Source organism: Bos indicus, chromosome 14 (assembly GCF_029378745.1).
Source record: "Bos indicus isolate NIAB-ARS_2022 breed Sahiwal x Tharparkar chromosome 14, NIAB-ARS_B.indTharparkar_mat_pri_1.0, whole genome shotgun sequence".
Lineage (NCBI taxonomy): Eukaryota > Metazoa > Chordata > Mammalia > Artiodactyla > Bovidae > Bos > Bos indicus.
The window spans coordinates 26,333,730-26,356,625 of NC_091773.1; the positions used below are offsets into that span (position 1 = coordinate 26,333,730).

General features: G+C 41.5%; 1 protein-coding gene across 4 annotated transcripts in view; it reads right to left on the bottom strand.

The window, feature by feature from the left end:
• The window catches only part of CA8 (carbonic anhydrase 8), an 82,009-nt gene that overhangs the window by 51,951 nt on the left and 7,162 nt on the right, over positions 1–22,896 (bottom strand). For all 4 annotated transcript variants that reach the window (XM_019974035.2, XM_019974034.2, XM_070802567.1 and 1 more), the window contains exon 3: positions 17,856–17,980. In XM_019974035.2, coding sequence (XP_019829594.1) covers positions 17,856–17,980 — 125 coding nt within the window. The remainder of the gene's footprint in view (positions 1–17,855; positions 17,981–22,896) is intronic.

A 22,896-nucleotide genomic window follows, 5' to 3' on the forward strand; every position in this document is an offset into this window, starting at 1 on the left:
GGAGATCAGTCCTGAGTGTTCATTGGAAGGACTGATGTTGAAGCTGAAACTCTAATACTTTGGCCACCTGATGCAAAGAGCTGACTCATTGGAAAAGACTCTGATGCTGGGAAAGATTGAAGTCAGGAGGAGAAGGGGACGACACAGAATGAGATGGTTGGATGGTATCACCAACTCAATGGACATGAGTTTGAGTAAACTCCAGGAGTTAGTGATGGACAGAGAGGCCTGTCCATCATGCAGTCCATGGGTCACAAAGAATCAGACACGACTGAGTGACTGAACTGAACTGAAGAGGCCATCAGGCACACTGATGAGATATAGACATCAATGTTGAAAAGTGATACCAAGGAAAGAGTGTGACCAAGGAAGAGAAAGACTCTGGAACCAGCAACTCACAACAGCAACATGCAGCAATTCCAAGGAGGTTCCTACTGCTGCTGCTAAGTTGCTTCAGTCGTGTCTGACTCTGTGCGACCCCATAGACGGCAGCCCACTAGGCTCCCCTGTCCCTGGGATTCTCCAGGCAAGAACACTAGAGTGGGTTGCCATTTCCTTCTCCAACACATGAAAGTGAAAAATGAAAGTGAAGTCACTCAGTCGTGTCTGATTCTCAGCGACCCCATGGACTGTAGCATGCGGGGCTCCTCCGTCCATGGGATTTTCCAGGCAGGAGTACTGGAGTGGGGTGCCATTGCCTTCTCCACCAATGGGGGACTCCACTGGTGGTTCAGTGGTTAAGAATCTGCCTTCTAGTGCGGGGACTCCAGTTCAATTTCTGGTCAGGGAACTAATATCCACAGACCGAGGAGCAACTAAGTCCTTTTACCACAACCAGAGAGTCAGAGCACCGCAATGAAGATCCTGTGCACCCCAACTAAGATCCAACACAGTCAAATAAACATTTTTCAAAAACACCAAAGTGGAGAGGTTCTGGTGGGTGCTACCCAGAAAACCCGGACAGAAATGCACACGACCCTATGAAAATCAACAAATTCAGACCATCAGACTACAGAGAAGGAATGGAAAGTCCAACACTGAAAATGTTCTCCCTCAAGAACACAAATCAACTCCAATTAACAAGTAAAAACTGAAATCTAGTCATCTTTAGTTTAACTCATTCTTCCATTGTGTAGAGAAATATTAGCTCTAATTAAGACTCAAATTACACAAGGTTTAGTGCAGCTTCAAATATTTTCCTCTTCACACTACCTTCAGCAAAGGGCATCTTCACAATTTCTTAAAGAACTGTGACCCCAATTACTACTGTTCTTTACTTAATTTGAAAGAATGCTGGGATTAAAAGCACTGCAGGCAGTAAGAGGATAAAATGGCACTTGCTAAAATAATGTCATTTATTAATCCAATTTTATTAGCTTCTCCCCAGCATGGTCCCTCACTTGCTGACTCCCTCTCTTTCCTGTTAATTGTGCCATCACTATTTCAATTACTTGAGTTCCATTTCACAGCATCATGCTGGCTGTTCCAATCACTCCTCAAGCCCCAGCCCATGTCCTCTCCTACATCTTTATACCCACCTCTTTTTTTTTTTTCCATCCGTGTCATTTTTATCCAGCAAACTCCTACCCAGCCATCAAAAGCCCACTTCCAATATCCACTCCTTCCCACAGTTTTCTCTGAGGGCAGCAAAAATCCATTATTCCATGATGTGTGTCCCCACTTACATTTTATCCCTTAAAGCTATTTCCCTATATAACAGGCATTTTTAATAGGTCACATCTTCTTGGAAATAGAAAGTTCTTCTAGACCTAGATTATTTATTATGTATTATCCTATATCAGCACCAACCACAGCAGCAAACATGAAGGAATTGTTTCCTATGAGTATCATGAACTGTTTTTCGTTGTTGTATAACCTTTCTGAAAGTGAAAGTCACTCAGTCGTGTCTGACTCTTTGAGACCCGATGGACTATACAGTCCAAGGAATTCTCTAGGCCAGAATACTGTAGTGGATAGCCTTTCCCTTCTCCAGAGTATCTTCCCAACCCAGGGATCGAACTCATATCTCCCACATCGCAGGTGGATTCTTTACCAGCTGAGCCACAAGGGAAACTCACAACCTTTCTAGAGTTATCAACTCACATGCGTGCCCCGCGTGCATGTGTGCTCAGTCGTGTGGGACTCATTATGACCCCATGGACTCTAGCCCGCCAGGCTCCTCTGTCCATGGAATTTTCCTGGCAAGAATAGTAGAGTGATTGCCATTTCCTCCTCCAGGGGATATTCCCAACCCAGGGACTGAGCCCTTGTCCTCTGTGTCTCCTTCTTTGCAGGCGGATGATTTATCACTGAGCCACTGGGGAAGTTCATCATTTCACATGTTTCTATCTTAATTCTGCCTCTTCCAACCAGACAACAATATCATTAAAAACAAACACTATCTAGGAAAACAAAGGCAGAACACTCTAACAGAAATCACAGCAGTACCTAAAACCAAAAATAAACAAACCGGACCTAATTAACTTAAAAGCTTCTGCACAGCAAAGGAAACCATAAACAAAATGAAAAGAAAACCCACATAAGGGGAGAAAATATTTGCAAATCAAACAACTGACAAAGGATTAACCTCCAAAATATACAAACAGCTCATACAGCTCTATGTCAAAAAAACAAACAACTCAATCAAAAAATGGGCAGAAGATCTAAATAGTTCTCCAAAGAAGAACATACAGATGTCTGTAAAGCACGTGAAAAGATGCTTAACATCACTATCAGGGAAATGCCAGTCAAAACTACAATGAGGAATCACCTTACACCAGTCAGAACGGACATCATCAAAAAAAACTACAAACAATGCTGGCGAGAAGGTGTGGAGAAAAAGGAACCCTTCAACACCGTTGGTAGGAATGTAAATTGCTGAAGCCACTATAAAAACAGTAAGGAGGCTTCTTGAAAAACTAAAAACAGAACTACCATATGATACAGTAATCCCACTCCTGGGCATGTATCCATAGAAAACCATAATCCAAAGGCATACACGCACCCCAATGTTCACTGTGACACTGCTTACAATAGCCAAGACATGGAAACAACCTAAACATCCAACCAGATGAATGGATAAAGAAGATGTGGTATACATATACAATGGGGTATTACTCAGCCATAAGAATGAAACAATGCTATTTGTAGCAATAGGGGTAGTCTTAGGCATTATCATACTAAATGAAATGAGATGAAGACACATATCATGTATCACTCATACATGATATCTAGTATTTTTTTTTAAGATACAGATGAATTTATTTACAAAGCAAAAACAGACTTACAGATATTGAGAACAGACTTATGGTCATCAAAGGGGAAAAGTGGGCAGGAGAGAGAAATCTGGAGCTTGGGATGAGCACACACACATTACAATATATCAGGGTAGATAACCAACAAGGACCTACTACACAGTACAGGGAACTCTACTCAATATTCTGTGATAACCTCTATGAGAAAAGAATCTGAAAAAGAAGGAATGTATGTATCATTGAATCACTTTGCCGTACTCCTGAAACTAACACAACACTGTAAATCAACTATACTCCAATAAAATTAAAATATAAAACAACAACAAAGCCTGTCTTCTTACCTTCTATGTTTCTCACAGAAAAGTGTGAAAGTGTTAGTCTCTCAGTCATGTCTGACTCTTTGTGACCCCCAGGGACTGTGGCCCACCAGGCTCCTCTGTCCATGGGATGATTTCCCAGGCAAGAATACTGGAGTGGGTTGCCATTCCTGTTTCCAGGGGATCTGCCTGAATCAGGGATTTTTTTCCCTGGGTCTGCCTGGCTTTAAATACAGACACTTAACCAATGTCTGCTAACTGAATGGTATACATCAACTCTACCATCTTGCCTTCCTAGCAGACTCAAACGTTAGCAATATCTTTCTTTTCACTTGCTCGCGAGCTACAAAGTAACCCACTGAGCTCAGCTGAGGAGAGGGCAGCAGGATCACTACAGCCTTTATCCCCACTATGACCTAAGCCACTGACCAAACACAGTCAAGCTCTTTAATACAGTCAAGTTCTACATCAGCGAGAAAACAGCAAGGTTAGCAACACAAAGCACATCAGGGCTGGTAAGTTCATTAGCAACAATGCCCGCTGATAAAAATCTGTAATATTTGTTCTCCATAACAAGGTGGATAAGTGATATTTGCGTTTAAAAATTATTGAAAAATATTTCCAGAGTCATACAATGCAAATTCGGAACAGGATTAACCATTTAAGTCCTGGGCATGGGTCACGAGTTCTGAAAAGTGAAGCATCTGTAAACTGTCACCATCTCTTTGGTTTAAAAGCTGGTCCAAGCTGAGATGGTGAATTGGGCAAAACTCCACCCAAGTAAATTATAAAGAAAAATAAATAAATAAATCCTGTACATGTTTCAAAATCTCTACTCACTCCAAGTCCTCAACTCCTTCTAGAAAGAAGAAAACTGTGGGACTACATTAGGTATAATGGAGCACAGGCAGGAAGGGATGTGGTCCCAGATGGTTAAGTGAACAAACCTTCAGTAAAAGGAAGCCGGACTTCCTTCACTGACCACCAGATGCAGCTGGTCTCTTGCTCGTGTCTAATGCCATAGAACTGTAAAGGCTACTTGGGAGAATTTTGAAGAGTTAGTCTTATTAACAGGAAATACCTCTTCCCTGTTCCTTGTTCCCATAAAGAGAGATTTTTCCCTAAACAAAGCTGACCTGTCTTCCACCCCTTCAACTAACTCCTCCCTTCTCTTTATTCCTCTTACGAAATTTGAGCTACCCTTAGAAAGCAGGCTAATAAAGCAACCTAGAACCTCTCCCCCACAACCCCTACCTCCTTACCCACCTTCTTTCCCTCCCTTCTCACTTCCCCCCTCCCCACTGCCTGTGACTGAGTAGGCCGACCCTTCCCTCTCTCATACTAAGCTACGTCTTCGACATCCTTATCTATAACAAAGGTGATGCTTTATTCTCCATTATCTGATGACTCTAACGATGCCTACTTCCTACTTGCTCAGAGCTCAGGCTGGGGAGAAGCGATCTCTTTATAGGATCTTCCGGGAGAACTCACCAATTTATAGACCCAAGAAGGAATATCCATGAGATGTACATTAACTCTGAAGGCAAATAAATTGGTTCCACTGAATAAACTCTCTCATTCAGAGTTCTAAGTGATTCAGTAAGCTGGGTTTAGAAAATACACTTGCCTTAGGGTTTCCAAGTGAAAACATTAATTGATTAAAAAAAAAAAAAAGTCCATCTTTCATTTGCCAGGTCTAAAAATTACAAATGTTTTCCTTTTATACTTAATGTTTAAAATCTGGATTTCTTTTTATCTACTCATTTCAAGGTTTTTTAGAGGGAAAAAAAAAAAACTGTACCATCCCAAGTTACAACATTTGCATCCAACAGAGCTAACTGTGCCCTTACAATGCTTTTAGGAAACACTTTAATACCAGATTTTGTAATTAAAAACAATTGAGAAATGGAATACTTCCTGCCATATCAGTAAACAAAGACATTACAGCCATCAGCGATTGCGCCATCCCAGGGATGGTGAACTGGTGAGCCCTGAGGGGACTCAAGAAGGAAAGAATACCTGCCCTCTAGCAGCCACCAGACTGCAGCCAACTCCCTAAGGTGAGCCCTGAGGAAACTCAGGATGTGAAACACAGGACACTGGCCGGAGAGAGCTGAGGTGCAAATCAAAGGAATAATTTCAGTGAGCTCAGACTCTTGCATCTTCCCATACATAGAAAAGCACTGAAGTCCTTAACTTGGGATATCTGCTTTTCCTTTAATTAACAATCATCTTTTGACACTCAGGCTACCTGTTCTTTATTACAAAACTTCTATATAACCTGGCTCCTCCCTTCATTTCCTTGGGGCAGCTCTCTCAGGGTCACTTGAGATGCTGCCTCCTGAGTTTGAAGTCCTAAAAATTTCCACCAAATAAAACATAACTCTCAACTTCTAGGTTGTGAATACTTTTTTAAGTTGACACAATATTTTCCACCACCATATTCAGTGAATTGTGCTTCCAGTATTACACCATTAATTTTTACAGCCTCTCGCTAAGTTTCATAAGGGTGGGAAAAACTCCATCACCCTTATGTACCAATGAAGGAACTGAGGTTAAACACCCATAGAGAAGTCTGACAGCCAGCACCATGGTGAATGGAATGAGAGTGCAGCCCTCCTTGACTGGCAATCCATGTCACCGTGAAGGAGGAAACAGAACAGGCTCTATCTTGAAAGCAGGACTCCATCTTGGGCCAGACTGTGAACTTTGAGCTATACGCCCAGTATCTATGGAAACCACATACCAGCTGGAAAATCAGGCCCCCAGAAGGAAGAGCCCCAGGGCTCTCCATCACCTAAAAGAATACCCTAATTATCTGTGTAACCGAATAGAATCATACATTCTATTATGCTTATTGGGGTATGACCACAGGCCTATTGATAATTGTCCATTGTTAACTACCTAGGCCTAAGGCAAATGAATCACCGGTTAACTTTGATTGTACACTTCTTTTTCCTTTGTTCAGACTAGTTTCAGGGAATTTGGGGAGGTGGGTTTGGGCACCTAAGCTTAGGGTATATAAGGTTTTCACAAAAACTGGTCGGGGTCCTCGGCTGAGAGGAAACTCTGCCTCGGGTCCACCAGTGTAATGAACTGCATTCCACTATCCGCATTGTCCTTCTGAGTGAGTTTGTTTCCCGAAACACGTGACTACAACCAGAGCAGTCTTCCTGCTAGGGAACAACAGAATCAGAAAGTCCAGTTTCCCATAGGATTCATGGTACATTGCTCCAGATTAGACAGTGAGTTTCTGTTGTGTGTAGTCTTAAGAAGCTAAAAGAAAAAAAAAAAAAAATGTATTCAAGCACAGCAACGCAGTGGCCAGGGCAAAATTATCTTACTAATAACTTTACTGTGTCATTTTGATCTATCGCTCTTAAATCCAAAAAGAAAAACAACTAGGAAAATGTAGGCGGTTTTTATACTGATTAAGATCTCATGAAATTAAAAATCTCGTAGCATCCTTCTATTCAATTAGAAGTTTTATCACACTGTTACTCAACTATTTTATGCAGGAAATAATTACTTGCGTTTTACTGCAAAAGAAGCCAATAATATAAATTCTAGTGCATATGCACATATAGCAAGCATAAAGAGATGTGTCAGGAAAAATGACCAGGAAATGTCCTACTGACTGGACTTGTAGAAGATGATATATTCAGGGGAGGCACTGAAGGAGGAAATAGAACGGGTTCTATCTTGAAAGCAGGATTCCATCTTGGGCCAGACTGTGGACTTTGAGCTATATGTCCAGTATCTATGGAAATGACATACCAACTGGAAAACCAGGCCCCCTGGAAGGAAGAGCCCCAGGGCTCTTCATTGCTAAAAGAATACCCTAATTATCTGTGTAACTGAATAGAATCATACATTCTATTATGCTTACTGGGGTATGACCACAGGCCTATTGATAATTGTCCACTGTTAACTACCTAGGCTTAAGGCATATGAATCACAGGTTAACCTTGATTGTCAGGGAATTTGGGGAGGTGGATTTGTGCATGCACACTTAGGGTATATAAGGTTTTCACAAAAACTGGTCAGAGTCCTTGGCTGAGAGGAGACTCTGCCTTGGGCCCTCCAATGTGATAAACTGCACTCCACTATCTGCATTGTCCTTCTGAGTGAGTTTGTTTCCTGGGACTCGTGGCTACAACAGCACTAGTGGTAAAGAATCTGCCTGCCAATGCAGGAGATGTAAAAGATGTGGGTTCGATCCCTGGTTCATGAAGATTCCCTGGAGTAGGGCATGGCAACCCACTTAAGTATTTTTGCCTGGAGAATTCCATGGAAAGAGAAGCCTGGCAGGCTACAGTCCATGGCACTTAGCACGCACACAGGAGTTTTAAAGGAAAAAAAAAAAAGACTTCAAACTTTTTTCTCCATTCATAGTCTCTGCATTTCTTATCTGTAGAAATAAAAAAAAAAAAAGCTTTTGGTTTCGCTCTCACGGTATTTTCACTAGATTTTTATCATCACAACCACAATGACATCCCCCATCTCTTCCTAATGATAGGAAATACGTACTGAAGGGTTTACTCTTTGCCAGCCTCTGATCTTAGGCTTCCCTGGTGGCTCAGACAGTAAAGAATCCGCGGTGTGAGAGACATGGGTTCAATCCCCGAGTCAGGAAGATCCCCTGGGGGGAGGGCATGGCAACCCACTCCAGTATTCTTGCCTGGAGAATTCCCATGGACAGCAGTTCCTGGCAGGCTACATGGGGTTACAAAGAGTCAGACACAACTAAACTACTAAGCACAGCACAGCCTCTGATCTAGTTTCAAGCCCCTTCTAAGGATAGGAACATCAAGGCTGTATGCAGTTTACTAGCTTGCTCAAGGCTGCAGAGCCTGGATTTGGATCCTAGTTTTCTGACTTCCAGCTACAGCATCCTGACCCCTCCCGCGAGGCTCCACTGTTACTGGAGGCAGCAGCACCGGAGTCAGGTTCTCCGGTTGCTTTCCTGAACAAAGACCTTTCCCAACTCTTCCCTACCATCTAAACTCTCCTGTCCTGTCTCTCACTGATCCTAATGTTGGCCAGGTTATCCTACTTACGCTAGCCTACAGCTACTGTAATAGGGTTGTACCTAGCATAGTGCCTTCTGCATACTAGTTGACAAACATTTCATCTGGCTGACAATCAACTACATCTTAACATATCTGCTTTCTAATAAATGCCTTCAAAAGTCTTCCTCTAGATATATCCAGAGAAAACTATAATTTGAAAGGATATAGGCCAGTGTTCACCGCAGAACTATTTACAGTAGTCAGGACATGGAAGCAATCTAAATGTCTATCAACAGACAAATGGATAAAGAAGGTGTGGTACACATATACAATGGACTATTACTCAGCCATAAAAAGAACAAAATAAAGCCATTTGCAGTGACATGTAAGGACTTAGAGGTTATTATACTGAGAGAAGTTAAGTCAGACAAAGAAAGATACATATTACATTGCTCACACGTGGAATCTTAAAAAAATGGTACAAATAAACTTATTTAAAAAACAGAAGTAGAGTCACAGACATAGAAAATAAACTTATGATTACCAATGGGGAAGAGGGAAGAGGGATAAATTGGGAAATTTGGATTGATATATAAACATAAGAACGCTGAGCACCAAAGAACTGATGCTTTCAAACCGTGGTGCCAGAGAAGACTCTTGAGAGTCCCTTGGACAGTAAGGAGATCAAACCAGTCAATCCTAAAGGAAATCAACTCTGAACATTCACTGAAAGGACTTATGCTGAAGATGAAGCTCCAATTCTTTGGCCACTTGATGTGAAGAGCCAACTCATTGGAAAAGACTCCGATGCTGGGAAAGATTGAGGGCAGGATGAGAAAAGGGTGACACAGAATGAGATGGTTGGATGGCATCACCAACTCAATGGACATGAGTTTGAGCAAACAAGAGTCTATTTTTTATTGGAAGGCCATTTAAGAGGATATGTGTTTTACTAGAGGATTTAGATCTGCTGCTGCTGCTAAGTCACTTCAGTCATGTCCAACTCTGTGCGACCCCATAGACAGCAGCCCACCAGGCTCCTCCATCCCTGGGATTCTCCAGGCAAGAATACTGGAGTGGGTTGCCATTTCCTTCTCCAATGCATGAAAGTGAAAAGTGAAAGTGAAGTCGTGTCTGACTCTTAGCGACCCCATGGACTGCAGCCTACCAGGCTCCATCCATGGGATTCTCCAAGCAAAAATACTGGAGTGGGTTGTCATTACCTTCTCCATTAGATCTGTTAGAACCCAATTTTGAATATTTCTAGGGACTTTCTCATGGCCCAGTGGTTAGGAATCCACCTGCCAATTCAGGGGGCATAGGTTTGATCCCTCATCCAAGATCCCACGTGCCTCGGGGCAACTAAGCCCTTGAGCCACAACTACTGAGTCCCGTGCTGCAACTGCTGAAGCCCACACACCTAGAGCCCATGCTCTGCAGCAAGAGAAGCCGCCACGGTGAGAAGCCTGTGCACCACAACTACAGAGTAGCCCCCGCTCACCCCAACTTGAGAAAATCTCCGCTCAGCAATAAAGAGCCCGTGTGCTGCAAGGAAGACTCAGCACAGCCCCCTCCAAAAAGGATAGCTTCTGTATTAAAAAAATAAATAAACATTTTTTTTAATGTCTACATGGAGCAAGTATATAGCCACCTATAAATACATTATATATCATATTCATTTATAGGAACTAATTTTTATTTTGCACAAATTTGCCTTTACATGGTAAAACCAGCTACAATATTAATCCTTCTTTCAGTTAGTTTAGCAAGAAAAACCTCCCATACATTCTCAAACAATGATAATGAATAATCTACTACGAGAAATCCTTATAAATGTAAAATTGAAGGTAGGTTCAAAGTAACTACTTTAAGGTCAAGTTAACCTTACACAATTCTGTTTCAAAGAGGAAATGGCAAACTGCCATATCACGTGGTGCAGCCAAAAGAACATTTCTGTTTGTTCAGCACTATAATTTAATTTCTACTCAGTAAACTGAGATTTCTGCTCTAAATACATTTTAATAAATGGAAAAAAAAATAAACATGCTGAATCAGAGCAGGAGGTATGATTTTTATGGACTAAAAAGGCAAATGTTCATTAGAATTCAGGAAATATAAAATCTGTTTTTATTTTTCTTTACCCAAATGTGAGAGGGAGTTCCCCATTAAGACCACTGAAGAGGCCACAGCACAAGGTTCTAATTTTTCCATCTGACTATCCAAGAGGCTCAATCTACTAGTCCTGTGGATAATTCCTGGATACCCAAATGATCATAATCATTACAGTTGAGAGAATTTTTTCTGGTCAAAACGATAACACCACCCAGAGAAGCTGAACATTCAAATGTGAAATTGCTTCCTTTAGTGTCAGTCTTAACTCTTCTTATTGGCAAGATTCCTTTTATTTCCCATAAAGCAACCACAATCCCAAGTATTAACTATCATGGCAAATAAACTGCTCTCAAACTAGAGCTTCTTTTCGTAGTAAGACTTGGCTTTGGTGAAAAAATAAAAAAGCATCTCTCAGAACAGAAGTCAGTTCACAGATCCTGCGTGTCCTTTGCCATTTCCTGCAACATCAGCTTCCTCTCCAGATCTTTGGGAGCATCTCAGGAGGGGTGGGGGGAGTTGATGGTCCATTAAATCCACCCCAATTCTCAGGAGGTTGCAAGGTTGCTCCTTGGAGACTCCTGTACCTTCACAAAGGCCCTCTGAGTTTTATCTTCATAGCCCATAAGGCCCAGGCACAAGGTCACAGTTTCACTAGAATAGAGCAAGGTTAAAACAAGCCCACCTTGGACATCCCTGGCTGTCCAGTGGTTAGGAATCCACCTTTCAGTGCTGGGGATGCAGGTTCAATCCCTGGTCTGGGAACTAAGATCCCACATGCCTTGGAGCACAGCCAAAAAAAAAACCAACCAAAAAGCAAAAACATGCCCACATCTAAATGTGGGTGCATGCAGACATAAATGCCAGGGGCAGTGGAAAGGGGGACATAGACTCTGGTGTTGTCTCCTTCCATCTAAGTCACCAAAGGCAAGACCAGTAGTAAAGGATAATTCTTAAATGGAGCATTTAATTAACCAAAGGACACGCTTCTACATCATGGTTTCCTATAAAGTGCTCTGTGACCCTCAACCTTTGGGAGCCTCAGATTTCTCTGAGGTTAATAAGAGTTTAGAAAGTTACTTCAGTATAACTTTTCTAGGTGATCTCTAAAGTTCTTCTTACAAATAAAATATTTGACCATATGCCTTGTATGTCTAATCCTCACCATGGTCTAACTCACTGAAGTTGTCCTGTTATACTTCCTTGGAAAGTCGATAGAAGTCTATTTTGGAAGAGACTGACAAACTTAAAGCTCAACTTGGGATGCCTGTGGAAATCAAATAACTTGAGAAGATCATCAATTCACTATTAACCAATGAAACTCTTCTTGCTATCTCCTCAGGAAATGAATAAAAATCAACATCTTTCTGTCAAATAAATATGCAAGTGAGTTGAAAGGCAGCACCCCAAAGGTCAGGAGTTACTCACTCAAAGAACACTTGAATGGTAGACACTACTATTTGCCTGAAAACAACAGAAGAAATGTGGGATATCTGGAGATCTGGGGCATTGAGGGGACGCGGTATAATATTCAGGATTGGCACTTTATTATAAGATCCATTCTTCATAGTGTTTTGTTGGCCTATTTTACAACCAGGGTCTGACTCTTCACAACTGAAGACTCTGCTCAGGACTTCTCTGAGGATCCAGTGGTTAAGACTCCTCGCTTTCAATACAAGGGGCACTAGTTCAATCCCTGGTCGGGAAACTAAGATCCCATGCCACACCATGTGGCCAAAAAGTTGGGTTTTCTTTTTTTGATTTTAAAAAAGGACTTCTGCTTCATACAACAGATCTTTATCTTATGCACTCAACTTTCCATAGACAGCTGGTATGTAGCTCAGTTCTCACTGAGCCCTTGAGAGTACACAGAGCAAGAGCTTCTTTTGTCTATAGTGTAAATAAAGATAAGAGTCGGCCCTACAATAGCTGTGTCTCTGGATAATTCACTCTCAAAGGGTAAACTTTTAGGTCCAAAGGGGACGACAGTCAAACCCGAGCTCCGATCTCCTGCTGGTGTGTGGGCAGGATCGGTGCCCATTCTGATAAAACCACCATTCATCTGTAGTGAAATGAGGAAAACGGAAATAACCCAGGGAGGTTTTTTAAAGTTCAGTAGATAGATAGCTGGTGAGACGTTGTGGTATAACACAGGGAGCCCAGCCAGGTACCCTGTGATGACCTGGGTGGTGGGGTGGGGGGAAGGGAGGGAGGCTTAAGAGGGAGAGAATATACGTATAATTACAGCTGATTCACCTTGTTGTATGACAGAAATCAACACACATTGTAAAACATGTACCGACAATTCTACATGCAGGGCAGCAAAGGTGACACAGATGTAAAGGACAGACTTTTGGACTCAGTGGGAGAAGGAGAGGGTGGGATGATTTGAGAGAATTGCATTGAAACATATGCACTACCATGTGTAAAAGAGATGGCCAGTGCAAGTGTGATGTGTGATGCAAGGCACCCAAAGCCAGTCTCTGTGACAGCCTGGAGGGATGGAGCGGGGAGGGAGGTGTGAGGTGCGGGTCAGGATAGAGGGGACACATGTATACCTATGGCCGACTCATACTGATATATAGCAAAAACCATCATGCTATTATAAAGTAATTATCCTCCAATTCAAATAAATAAATTTTTTAAAAGAAATATTTAATGTGAAATCAAAATAAATAAATAAAAGTTCAGTCTATTCAACGTATAGGCTGGTGTTTATCCTGAGACCTTACTCTTCCTACATTTAGTTATTAAATTAGAGATTCTCTCTTTGCAAAATGATAGGGAAAGCAGAGAGCTAATATTATTATTTGAAGGAAAAAAAAAAAAACTTAGCCATACTATTGATCTCTCCATTCCCCAGATTTTTTCTTAATTTTGCTGCTCTGGCACAAAACCTGAATGCCTGGAATGTACTCTCCCATAAAAGTATGAGTGTAGTGATCCCTGTGTGAAGATTAATCGCAATTTACCAGGAGTTAAATGTTTAAGTGGCAAATGTTAAATGTTAGAAGTGGCAAAGAACATGACGGTCTCCACATATAAAATGACTAAAACACAACTCATATCCTGAAAGTTGAATTTGAACTTAAATATCTGGAAGTTTCTCCATTAACTGGATTTGAAACGAAATTAATATGAATACAATAAATAATTCTAGTGATATGGTGGATGCACCAAGGATAGAGCTAATCACAAAATTCATAGAGTATTAAAACTGATCATCAAGAGCTAAGACATCCAATGACGTCCAAAGAAAATACGAAGCTTCTACAGCCACGAGAAGGACAGACAGGAATTAATTTGACTGGATCCCATACTTGGCTTAAACCAACAACCTTCTACTCACATTTGCTGTCTTGATTAAATATCATGACGCAAAATATCCACACAGTAAGAATTCAAGCTGGTAGACATCACCCAGACGCTTGTAAAAATAGTTAATACATGCAAACCCATTATGTTTTAGGTAACAGGAAGAAAAATGCAGCACAATTTTCTTTTCTCTTGTTAAGCACTGTCATTTAAGCAGAAATCTGGAGTCTTCATAATGGAATTTGGTTTACAAGATGAAAACATGGCAAGAAATGTCAGGCAGCCGTGAAAGCATGCGTGTTTCTGAAAACTGAAAATCTCAAGTAGGAAAAGCAGAAAGGACACGCTTGATCCATCTTGCTGAGCACAAGAGCTGCAGTTTAAATTGTCTAATGTCACAAATTGCGTTAATTTTTGAAGTGATGTGGCTGACTACTAGTAGTATCAAACATACATTCAGGATTGCTTTTAGGCCTGTATTTATAATTTTAAAAGGGCTTCCCAAGTGGCGCAGTGGTAAAGAATCCTCCTGCCTACGCAGGAGACGCAAGAAATGAGGGTTCAATTCTTGGGTGGGGAAGATCCTCTGGAGTAGGAAATGACAGCCCACTCCAGTATTCTTGCCAGGAAAACTCCATGGACAGAGAAGCCCAGTAGGCTATAGTCCAGGAGGTCACAAACAGCTGGACATTATTGAGCACACACAAATAATTTTTAAAAGTCAACAGGCAAGCTTGATGAATTGCTGTTCAAAAGCTATCCCCATGTTATATGCAACAGACAAGGTAAATATTTGTTTACAATGTTTGTTGAATAAACCGTCCATCTAAATTAAAGTAAAATAAACAAAAAGGAAATATATATTGAAATATCTTTTGGAGATTAAAGTCAGTCTTAAACTTTAAATAAGATAGAAAAAGTATCCTAGAAAATTATTATTTTTTAATTATGTACCCCAAACAGTACCTGGTCCCCTCACTCTCTACTGTTCCTTTGGCTATGTCTTTATATTCCAAATGGATGGCAGTTCAGGACAGGGGGATGGTGGCAATTTATCTACCTATCTCCACTTAGGCATCTCATTCCCTCCTCAACTATTCTAAGTGGAGTCCTTCTCTCTTTCACTGAGTCAGCCCTCTCCTCCTGAAAACCCAGCTTACCCTTCACAGCCTCCATTAAAACAAAACAAAACAAAACATACCTGACTCACAGTTACCTCCCTCTAACTCTGTGCACCCACGGCACTGACACACTCATCAGGACCCAGCACTAAAAACCAACATCAGATGACCAATATAAGTACTTTTCTCAGGACTGGATCAGAGATAATCTGGGATAACACAGAATTCAAATATTATTCATCATCTATTTTTGGAAAAATGACAGTCAGTAATTCCATCATTCTAAACATAAAAATATTTCTGCAGAAACAAAACCAGAATTTAATCTCCACTCAGCACAAACCATTACCTGCGCTTAATGGACCAGGACAGTTAAACTTTCATCAAGTAGCAGGACCAGTCTGAACATTTGATCCGGAAGTTCTTTTTGACTTTGGGGAGAAAAGCATATATCGCTGACTCACTTAAGCGATTAAAACTCCCCAAGGCTGTAAGTTCTGTGTGTCACAAGCAAAGTCACTGAATCTTCATCCAGAAGTTGGTGCTTTTCCAAGGACTCCCATCTCTCCCTAAATTTTTGATTAGACCAATATATCTTTGAAGGCTGGTTGAAATGGAGAAGCTTTTCAAACACAAAGAAGAGGGCAGGATGACAGCCCAGTGTCTTCCTGTCCCTCCACAGCCCTCGGCTACTCTGCAGATTTATTTGGAATTGTCTTTGGTCCTCTCTCTTCTTTCATATGTTCTGGCATGAACTCTTCCTTCTCACATTGGATGGGGATAGGGCAGCAGCAAGAGGTGACACAGAGATGGGGTGGAACTGTTTCAAGGCACTAGACGTGAAAGGATGTCTGTGGGCACTGAGGGGAAAAGCCCCTAGGAAAGGTAACATTTGAAGACCCAACGTCGCCCATCAAGGCCTTAAAGAAGTATCTCCTGTTATTGTCTTCAGTATCACATACCACTTAGGACTTCCCTAGTGGCTCAGACGGTAAAGCGTCTGTCTACAATGTGGGAGACCCAGATTCAATCCCTGGGTCAGGAAGATTCCCTGGAGAAGGAAATGGCAGTCCACTCCAGTACTGTTGCCTGGAAAATCCCATGGACAGAGGAGCCTGGTAGGCTACAGTCCATGGGGTTGCAAAAAGTCGGACACGACTGAGCAACTTCACTTCACTTCACATACCACACATGCTATTCAACACACTGCAATTGGTTTTTTCCCTCCATCCTCAAAACACATAATATTTTTTCATTTAATATTTCTTTAAGACCCTGAGTTTTTTTAAGGAAGGGATATTTTGAGCTTTCAAAATAAAACTTCTTTAATGATTATTCAAGCAACATTGAAAAATATTTTCTCTGATTTCATTCTTTAAGGTATATGTATCACTTATATAAACAGTAGTGATTTCCAGGCAATGAGGTAGATATGAATGTGGCATCTGGTCATGAGCAATTCCACACTGCAGTACATGCAGCTGGGAATGATAGGAAGACTGGCATTTTGATGGCCCCTCAAATATACCATTACTTGTCACTGATGGGCTATTTCCCAGGAGAGAACTTTGGTCCGTATAGAAAGAAATATGAACAACAGAGGCATCCTGTCAATTGCACCAACATGCGTTGTCTCGATGTTCCTGGCACTGGACTCAATGTTGGAAGGAACCCAGAGAGTGAGAAGGAGACTGTCTTAGCTTGGGCTGTAATAACAAATTACTATAGACTGGTAGCTTAAACAACAGAATTTATTTCTCACAGTACTGGAGGCTGAGAAGTCCACAATCAGGGTACCTGGTGAGAGCCCGCTTCCTGGCTTGGAGATGGTCCTGTGTCCATCACCCAGCAGTGAGCAAGAAGAAGCAAGCTCCCTCTGGAGTCCACGAGGGCACTAATTCCATTCATGAGGGCCCCACCCTCATGGCCTCTTCTAATCCTAATCACCTTCCAAAGGCTCCACCCCCTAATATCATCGCATGAAGGGGTACAGTTTCCAACATATGAATTGAGGGGGGCAGTGGTAAATCACAAACACTTGAATCCATAACAAGAGCCCACAGTTAATGAGAAGGACTCTTTAAACACTAACGGTTACAATGCATGAGATCAATTCCTCAGCAGCCATCTATCAAGGAAACTAGGAGCACAGAGGAGGGAGAAATTAATTCTGCTTTGGGAAGGAACTCAGAAAGAGTCCCATAAAGAAATGACATGCTAACTAGATATTGAAGAAGAGCAGGAGTTGACTAAGAAGGTAAGCAGGAGAGTGACTTCTTCAGACAAAATAACTCTCTAAAAATCTCTCTCTCTTCCTCTAATTACTTGAGATGAATAAATCAACTCACCAATTTTAATCAGAGCTAAACTAGACTTTTAATTACCATTGAAGTTTCTCCAAAAGTTGTTTTCTGTTTATCATCCATTCATAGTATCCACAAAAGTGACCTGGTGAATCTATAGAATTTTTACAATAATAATAATACAATGATGAAACTTAACAGCATAGATTACCTTTATAACCAACAGCCCATGGGCATTCTCCAGGCCCATTAAGGCTAATGGGAAGTTTCTTCTGCTGCCAAAAGCTTTTTTATTTTAATACAAATTGATCAAATTCAAGAACTACACAGCTACTTGGAAACTAAATCATTTTCAGTAAATCACCAAATACTCTACATGAACAACAAAGTTTTAGTGCTGTTCAAGCTGATTTGTTCTTCTTACCTCCATGGGAAAAGCTTTGAAATTAACTGTGTGCTCAGAACCACGCTGGTTTTCTCTTCCCCAGTGAAATCTAACTTCATACAGCTCAAATTCATGTCCTTGAGGCAATGGACCTCCTGATAGAACTGGAAAAAGAAAATAAGTTCTACTTAATTACATCTCAAACACATTCATCGGCACAGCATTATAAACATTTGGGGACATTTTTTGCCAAGAGGTCTCATAAATTCTACAGATTAAATTCACATAGCCAAAATGAGGAGAGTATAACTACTTTGGGATGAATTCATACTATCATCTTGATACAGCAGACATTCAGAAACTCTAAAATACTTGAGAATGACATGTATATGTTAACTTCTTATATATTTTAGGCATAGGAGCAGACAGGAAATAAACACAGCAGCTATCACAGTTTCCCCTGAGACTTAAACTTAGCATTGATTAGGAGACAAGAATATGACCTGAGTCTCAGACTGACCAATAATTTTCTATAGACTTATCACTAAATTAAACATTGTTTATAGATAATCCATACACAAGCACACTTTCAATTGAGAGAACAGATGTTAGCTGGCATAATTACCCATGAAGCCAATTATTATTAAGCCAACCTGGTTTTTTAGCAATGAAATCACAATTTTTAAAAAGCCATCTATCATCCAGTGTCACATAAATGCAAATAAAATAAAACTGTGATAAAATATTCACAATATTTAAAATGTTAAATTTTAGTTCCATGGGGCCCTGTCTCTGTGTCTCACTTCTGGAGATAACGTAGAACTCCGTCCCAAACAAGGGCACTCTGAAGGATGATGGAAAATACATCTAGTCTTGAAGCAACAAAACACTGGACAGGGAACTAAGATCCCACTTCAAGCCACTGCTCGCTGCTGTCTCCCTAAGATCGAGATCAGTCTCCTGCTTGCTGCCCCCCAGCCTGCACCATCTGAAACGGAAGCACCCTTCACCCTACGTGTCTATGACCCGACCTAAGGCTTTGGGGCATTCACGGGGTAGGATGGGGGGGGCACGATTCTAACACTCCACTCTTAAAAAAGAGCAGAAAATTGTCTTGGATGAGGCTTAGCTCCACAAGGCTAAGCAAAAAGAAACGGGAGCATTGTGAAACAAAAAGGATTAAAAATACCTTTGCCCAAAACATTTTCATCAGGTACACACACACACACAAACACACACACAGAGTTTCTGAAACCGTTACAGAGCAGTTCACTAGTATTTTCTTACACAGCGGATGAAGCTGATCCTGCTAGTGACTTCAGGGGCAGAAAAGAGAGCTCTGAGCTTCACCTGTACCTCCCACCTGCCTAGTGGCCAATATTTCCTCAGATTAAAACTTGGAAATTGAGATGATATTTTTAAATGCCCTGAAAATCCAAACTGCACAGATGTATGTTTTATTGAAGAGAAGTTCCGGGCCCACAGGGGTTTCACTGAAAAATACTTCAACAAATACTTTTTGATCACCTACACTGTAGTAGGTATATGGTGTTTAAGAGACATGGATGTTGTCAAAACAGACAAAACTCACTGGCTTCATGGATCTTACATCCGCTAGGATGAAATGCAAATGTATATATTTATGAAGATCAGACTTCTACTGTGATATTTATTTGGTCATTACAGGGCTTCCCCAGTAGCTCAGACAGTAAAGAATCTGCCTGTAATGTGGGAGACTCAAGTTCTATCCCTGGGTGGAGAAGTTCCCCTGGAGAAGGGAATGGCAACCCACTCCAGTATTCTCGCCTAGAGCATCCCATGGACAGAGGAGCCTGGTGGGGTCGCAGAGTCAGACAAGACTGAACAACTAACACTTTCACTTTTGGTCATTACACGGTCCTCATGCTTAAGAAAATTCTAATGAAACCAGATCCTCAGGGTCTTTCATTCTATGGGGTTGAAAGGAACACAAAGAAGGGAAGCGTTTTAACCAAGCCTGGTCCCCAGGGAGAGGTGACAAAGGGGAAGCTGTCAGCCAAGAATTGGTTCTGGTACCATTCAAGCTGCAGACAAATAATCCAAAGTTAAACCACACTAAAATCACAGGGCCGTGCAAAGCCATAAAAACTGACATATCCTGAATTCAGAATTTTATGAGGTTCCAGGTAAAAGCATTACCCGTTCATCCCCCACAAATGATTGTGTTTACAGACTACAAATAAATAGCAGCTCTATTTCACCCATCTGGCAGCATCCTCTCAAAGCATTATTCTTCCTTTGGACCATTTACTTGCTCTACAAGAAACTAGTCATACCAAGAGAAGAACACTTATCCTGCATTTATGAATATCAAATTTTGCTGAGTGATATTTTGTCACTCTATGGCATCACTGACTCCATGGACGTGAGTCTCAGTGAACTCCGGGAGTTGGTGATGGACAGGGAGGCCTGGCGTGCTGCGATTCATGGGGTCGCAAAGAATCGGACACGACTGAGCGACTGATCTGATCTGATCTGATGGCAGGTTTATTAGTTGTGGTATCATCACGTTCAATAAAATTACAATGAAACATGAAACTCACACTGATGATGTGCTGCATTTCCTGAGAATAACAAACTTGTGAAAAGGACACAGGATACACTGTTACCATTGCTACCACCTCCCTTGTCTTGAACGCTTTTTCTCTGATAGGCATGGCTATTACACTTATAGACATAAAAGAGTTCCTTTCAGAAGCTTCTGCAAAATTTGAGAATCCCATAGAGACGTGACACATACACACTCCCCTGAAACTATCTAAGCTTCTATAACCCTTTGCTGAAAACAGATTTGCCAGAGAGTTCAAAGGTTGAGTCCCCCTCATTTCATTCGAGTTCAACACACATGTTTTGAGATGGACTCCATGCCTGGCCATGTGCTGACCACTGAGTGTGTAAAAGGAAGGATATAGCCTTGCACTGGCAAAGCATTCTCAGTGCTGAAGGAACTAAAAGTGATTCCATCGGGGCAGAAGGGAAAGGGGTTTCCCCAATGGCTCAGCAGGTAAAGAATCCACCTGCAATGCAGTAGATAGGAGTTCAATCCTTGGGTCAGGAAGATCCCCTGGAGGAGGAAATAGTAACCCACTCCAGTGGGTTGCTATTCTTGCCTGGAGAATACTATGGACAGAGGAGCCTGGTGGGCTACAATCCAAAGGGTAGCAAACAATCAGACATGACTAAGGACAGAAGTAAAAAAGAAAAAAAAAAAAAAAAAAAGAGCAGAGGAAAATGCACAAGGCAGTCAGAACCCAGCAGGATCCAAGCCAAAACCAAAGGTGGGGGTTGTGGGGGGAGGCGAGCAGTTAGAAAGTAAGTCAGGGAAGACTTTACGGAGGAGGTGACAGCTAAGCAAGTCTTATGTTATGTTATGTGAAGTCACTCAGTCATATCCGACTCTTTGTGACCCCATGGACTGTGGCCTACCAGGCTCCTCAGTCCGTGGAATTTTCCAGGCAAGAGTACTGGAGTGGGTTGCCATTTGCTAAGTGTAGAAGTGAGAAACTATACTTTAGAAGCAGAAAGAAGAGGCTCAGAAAGACTCAGAGGTGGGAAATGGCCAGAATGGGTGCCAAGAGAATAAAGTCAGAGTTGTCCAATGGCCAAAGGCAGGCCTCAAGGTATGAAATTGGCTGGGCTGGGGTGGGCAGATGGCAGGCCATGCAGACAGGCTGGAGTTTATCTTGGAGAATCATCACTAGTTTTTAAGCAGTGGGCTAATATTTTTGCATTTTAAAATATTATTCCCAAGTCTGGGACTTTCCTGGTGATCCTGTGGTTAGGACTCTGTGTTTCTACTGCAGAGGGGGTACCAGTTCCATCCCTGGTCTGGAAACTAAGATCCTGCATACCATGAGGCACAGCCAAAGAAAAAATGGGATTAAAATATTACTCCTAGGTCTGCATAGATGGTAGATCAGCAAAGTGCAAGCCCAACTGTTGAGAAAGCTGCAGCCATAGCCAGACAAAGACAGCATGACCAGGAGACAGAGCCTGATGGAGTCATGACCCCAAATTCAGGAAGACCAACACCAATGACCCCTGATGCATCCCCCAAAGGATGAGAGGTCCCTAAAGTTCACTCTCTATAAGTTTAATTTATTTTTTATTGAAGTATAACTGCTTCACAATGTTCTATTAGATTCTGCTGTACAACAATGTGAATCAGCTGTAAGTACACACATATCACCTTCCTTTGCAGCCTCCCTCCCACTCCCTTCCCTCCCCTCTAGGTCATCAAAGAGCACTTCTCAATAGGTTTAAAGATCTTATGACCTCAGTTTAATTTTTAAGGAATCCGAAATGTATTCATAAAACATTCTAAAAAAATAGTATTAATCAGTTCTTTTAACATTTGAAGTCTTCAAAGCAACAATCAATATGTTTAACAGTCCTTAGCTTTTAACCTATAGCTTTATTGCACATTAAAGAATAAATATCATCAGCTCATAAATGCAGTGCTAACATCAAACAAGAGGGAGAGGAGGCCAGTTAAACAGGGTCTATAAGCAAAGTGAAGCAGATGAAGATGACAGTCCAGATAATTTAAGTCCCCCAGAGTCAGCTAATAATAAATATGATCATAAAGAAATTCAAGTTTTGCTCTCCTAGTTGTCCTCATTTACACGAACTTCTCTAAGAAGAGAAAAGATAATTTGTATTTCAGGTAGTAAATGATCAATAAATATGTATTCATGGAGGGAGGGCTATCATTTGAGGACCAGCTGAAGGAACTAATTATGTCTGGAAAGGAAAAACAGCAATTTCATGGTATGATCTTGTAGTCAGTATTTTAAAGAACGTCATGTGGAAGTACAACTGCAGGACCTCCCTGGTGGTCCAGCCCGCCTGCCACCGTAGGGACACACGTTCGATGCCAGGCCTAAGATCCCACATGCTGCAGGGAGACTACACCCGTGTGCCGCAGCTGCTGAGCCTGCACGCCCTACAGCCTGTGTGTGTTCTGCAACAAGAGAAGCCACCGCAATGAAAATCCCATGCGCCACAACTAGAGAGTAGCCCCATAGCACAGAAAGCCTGC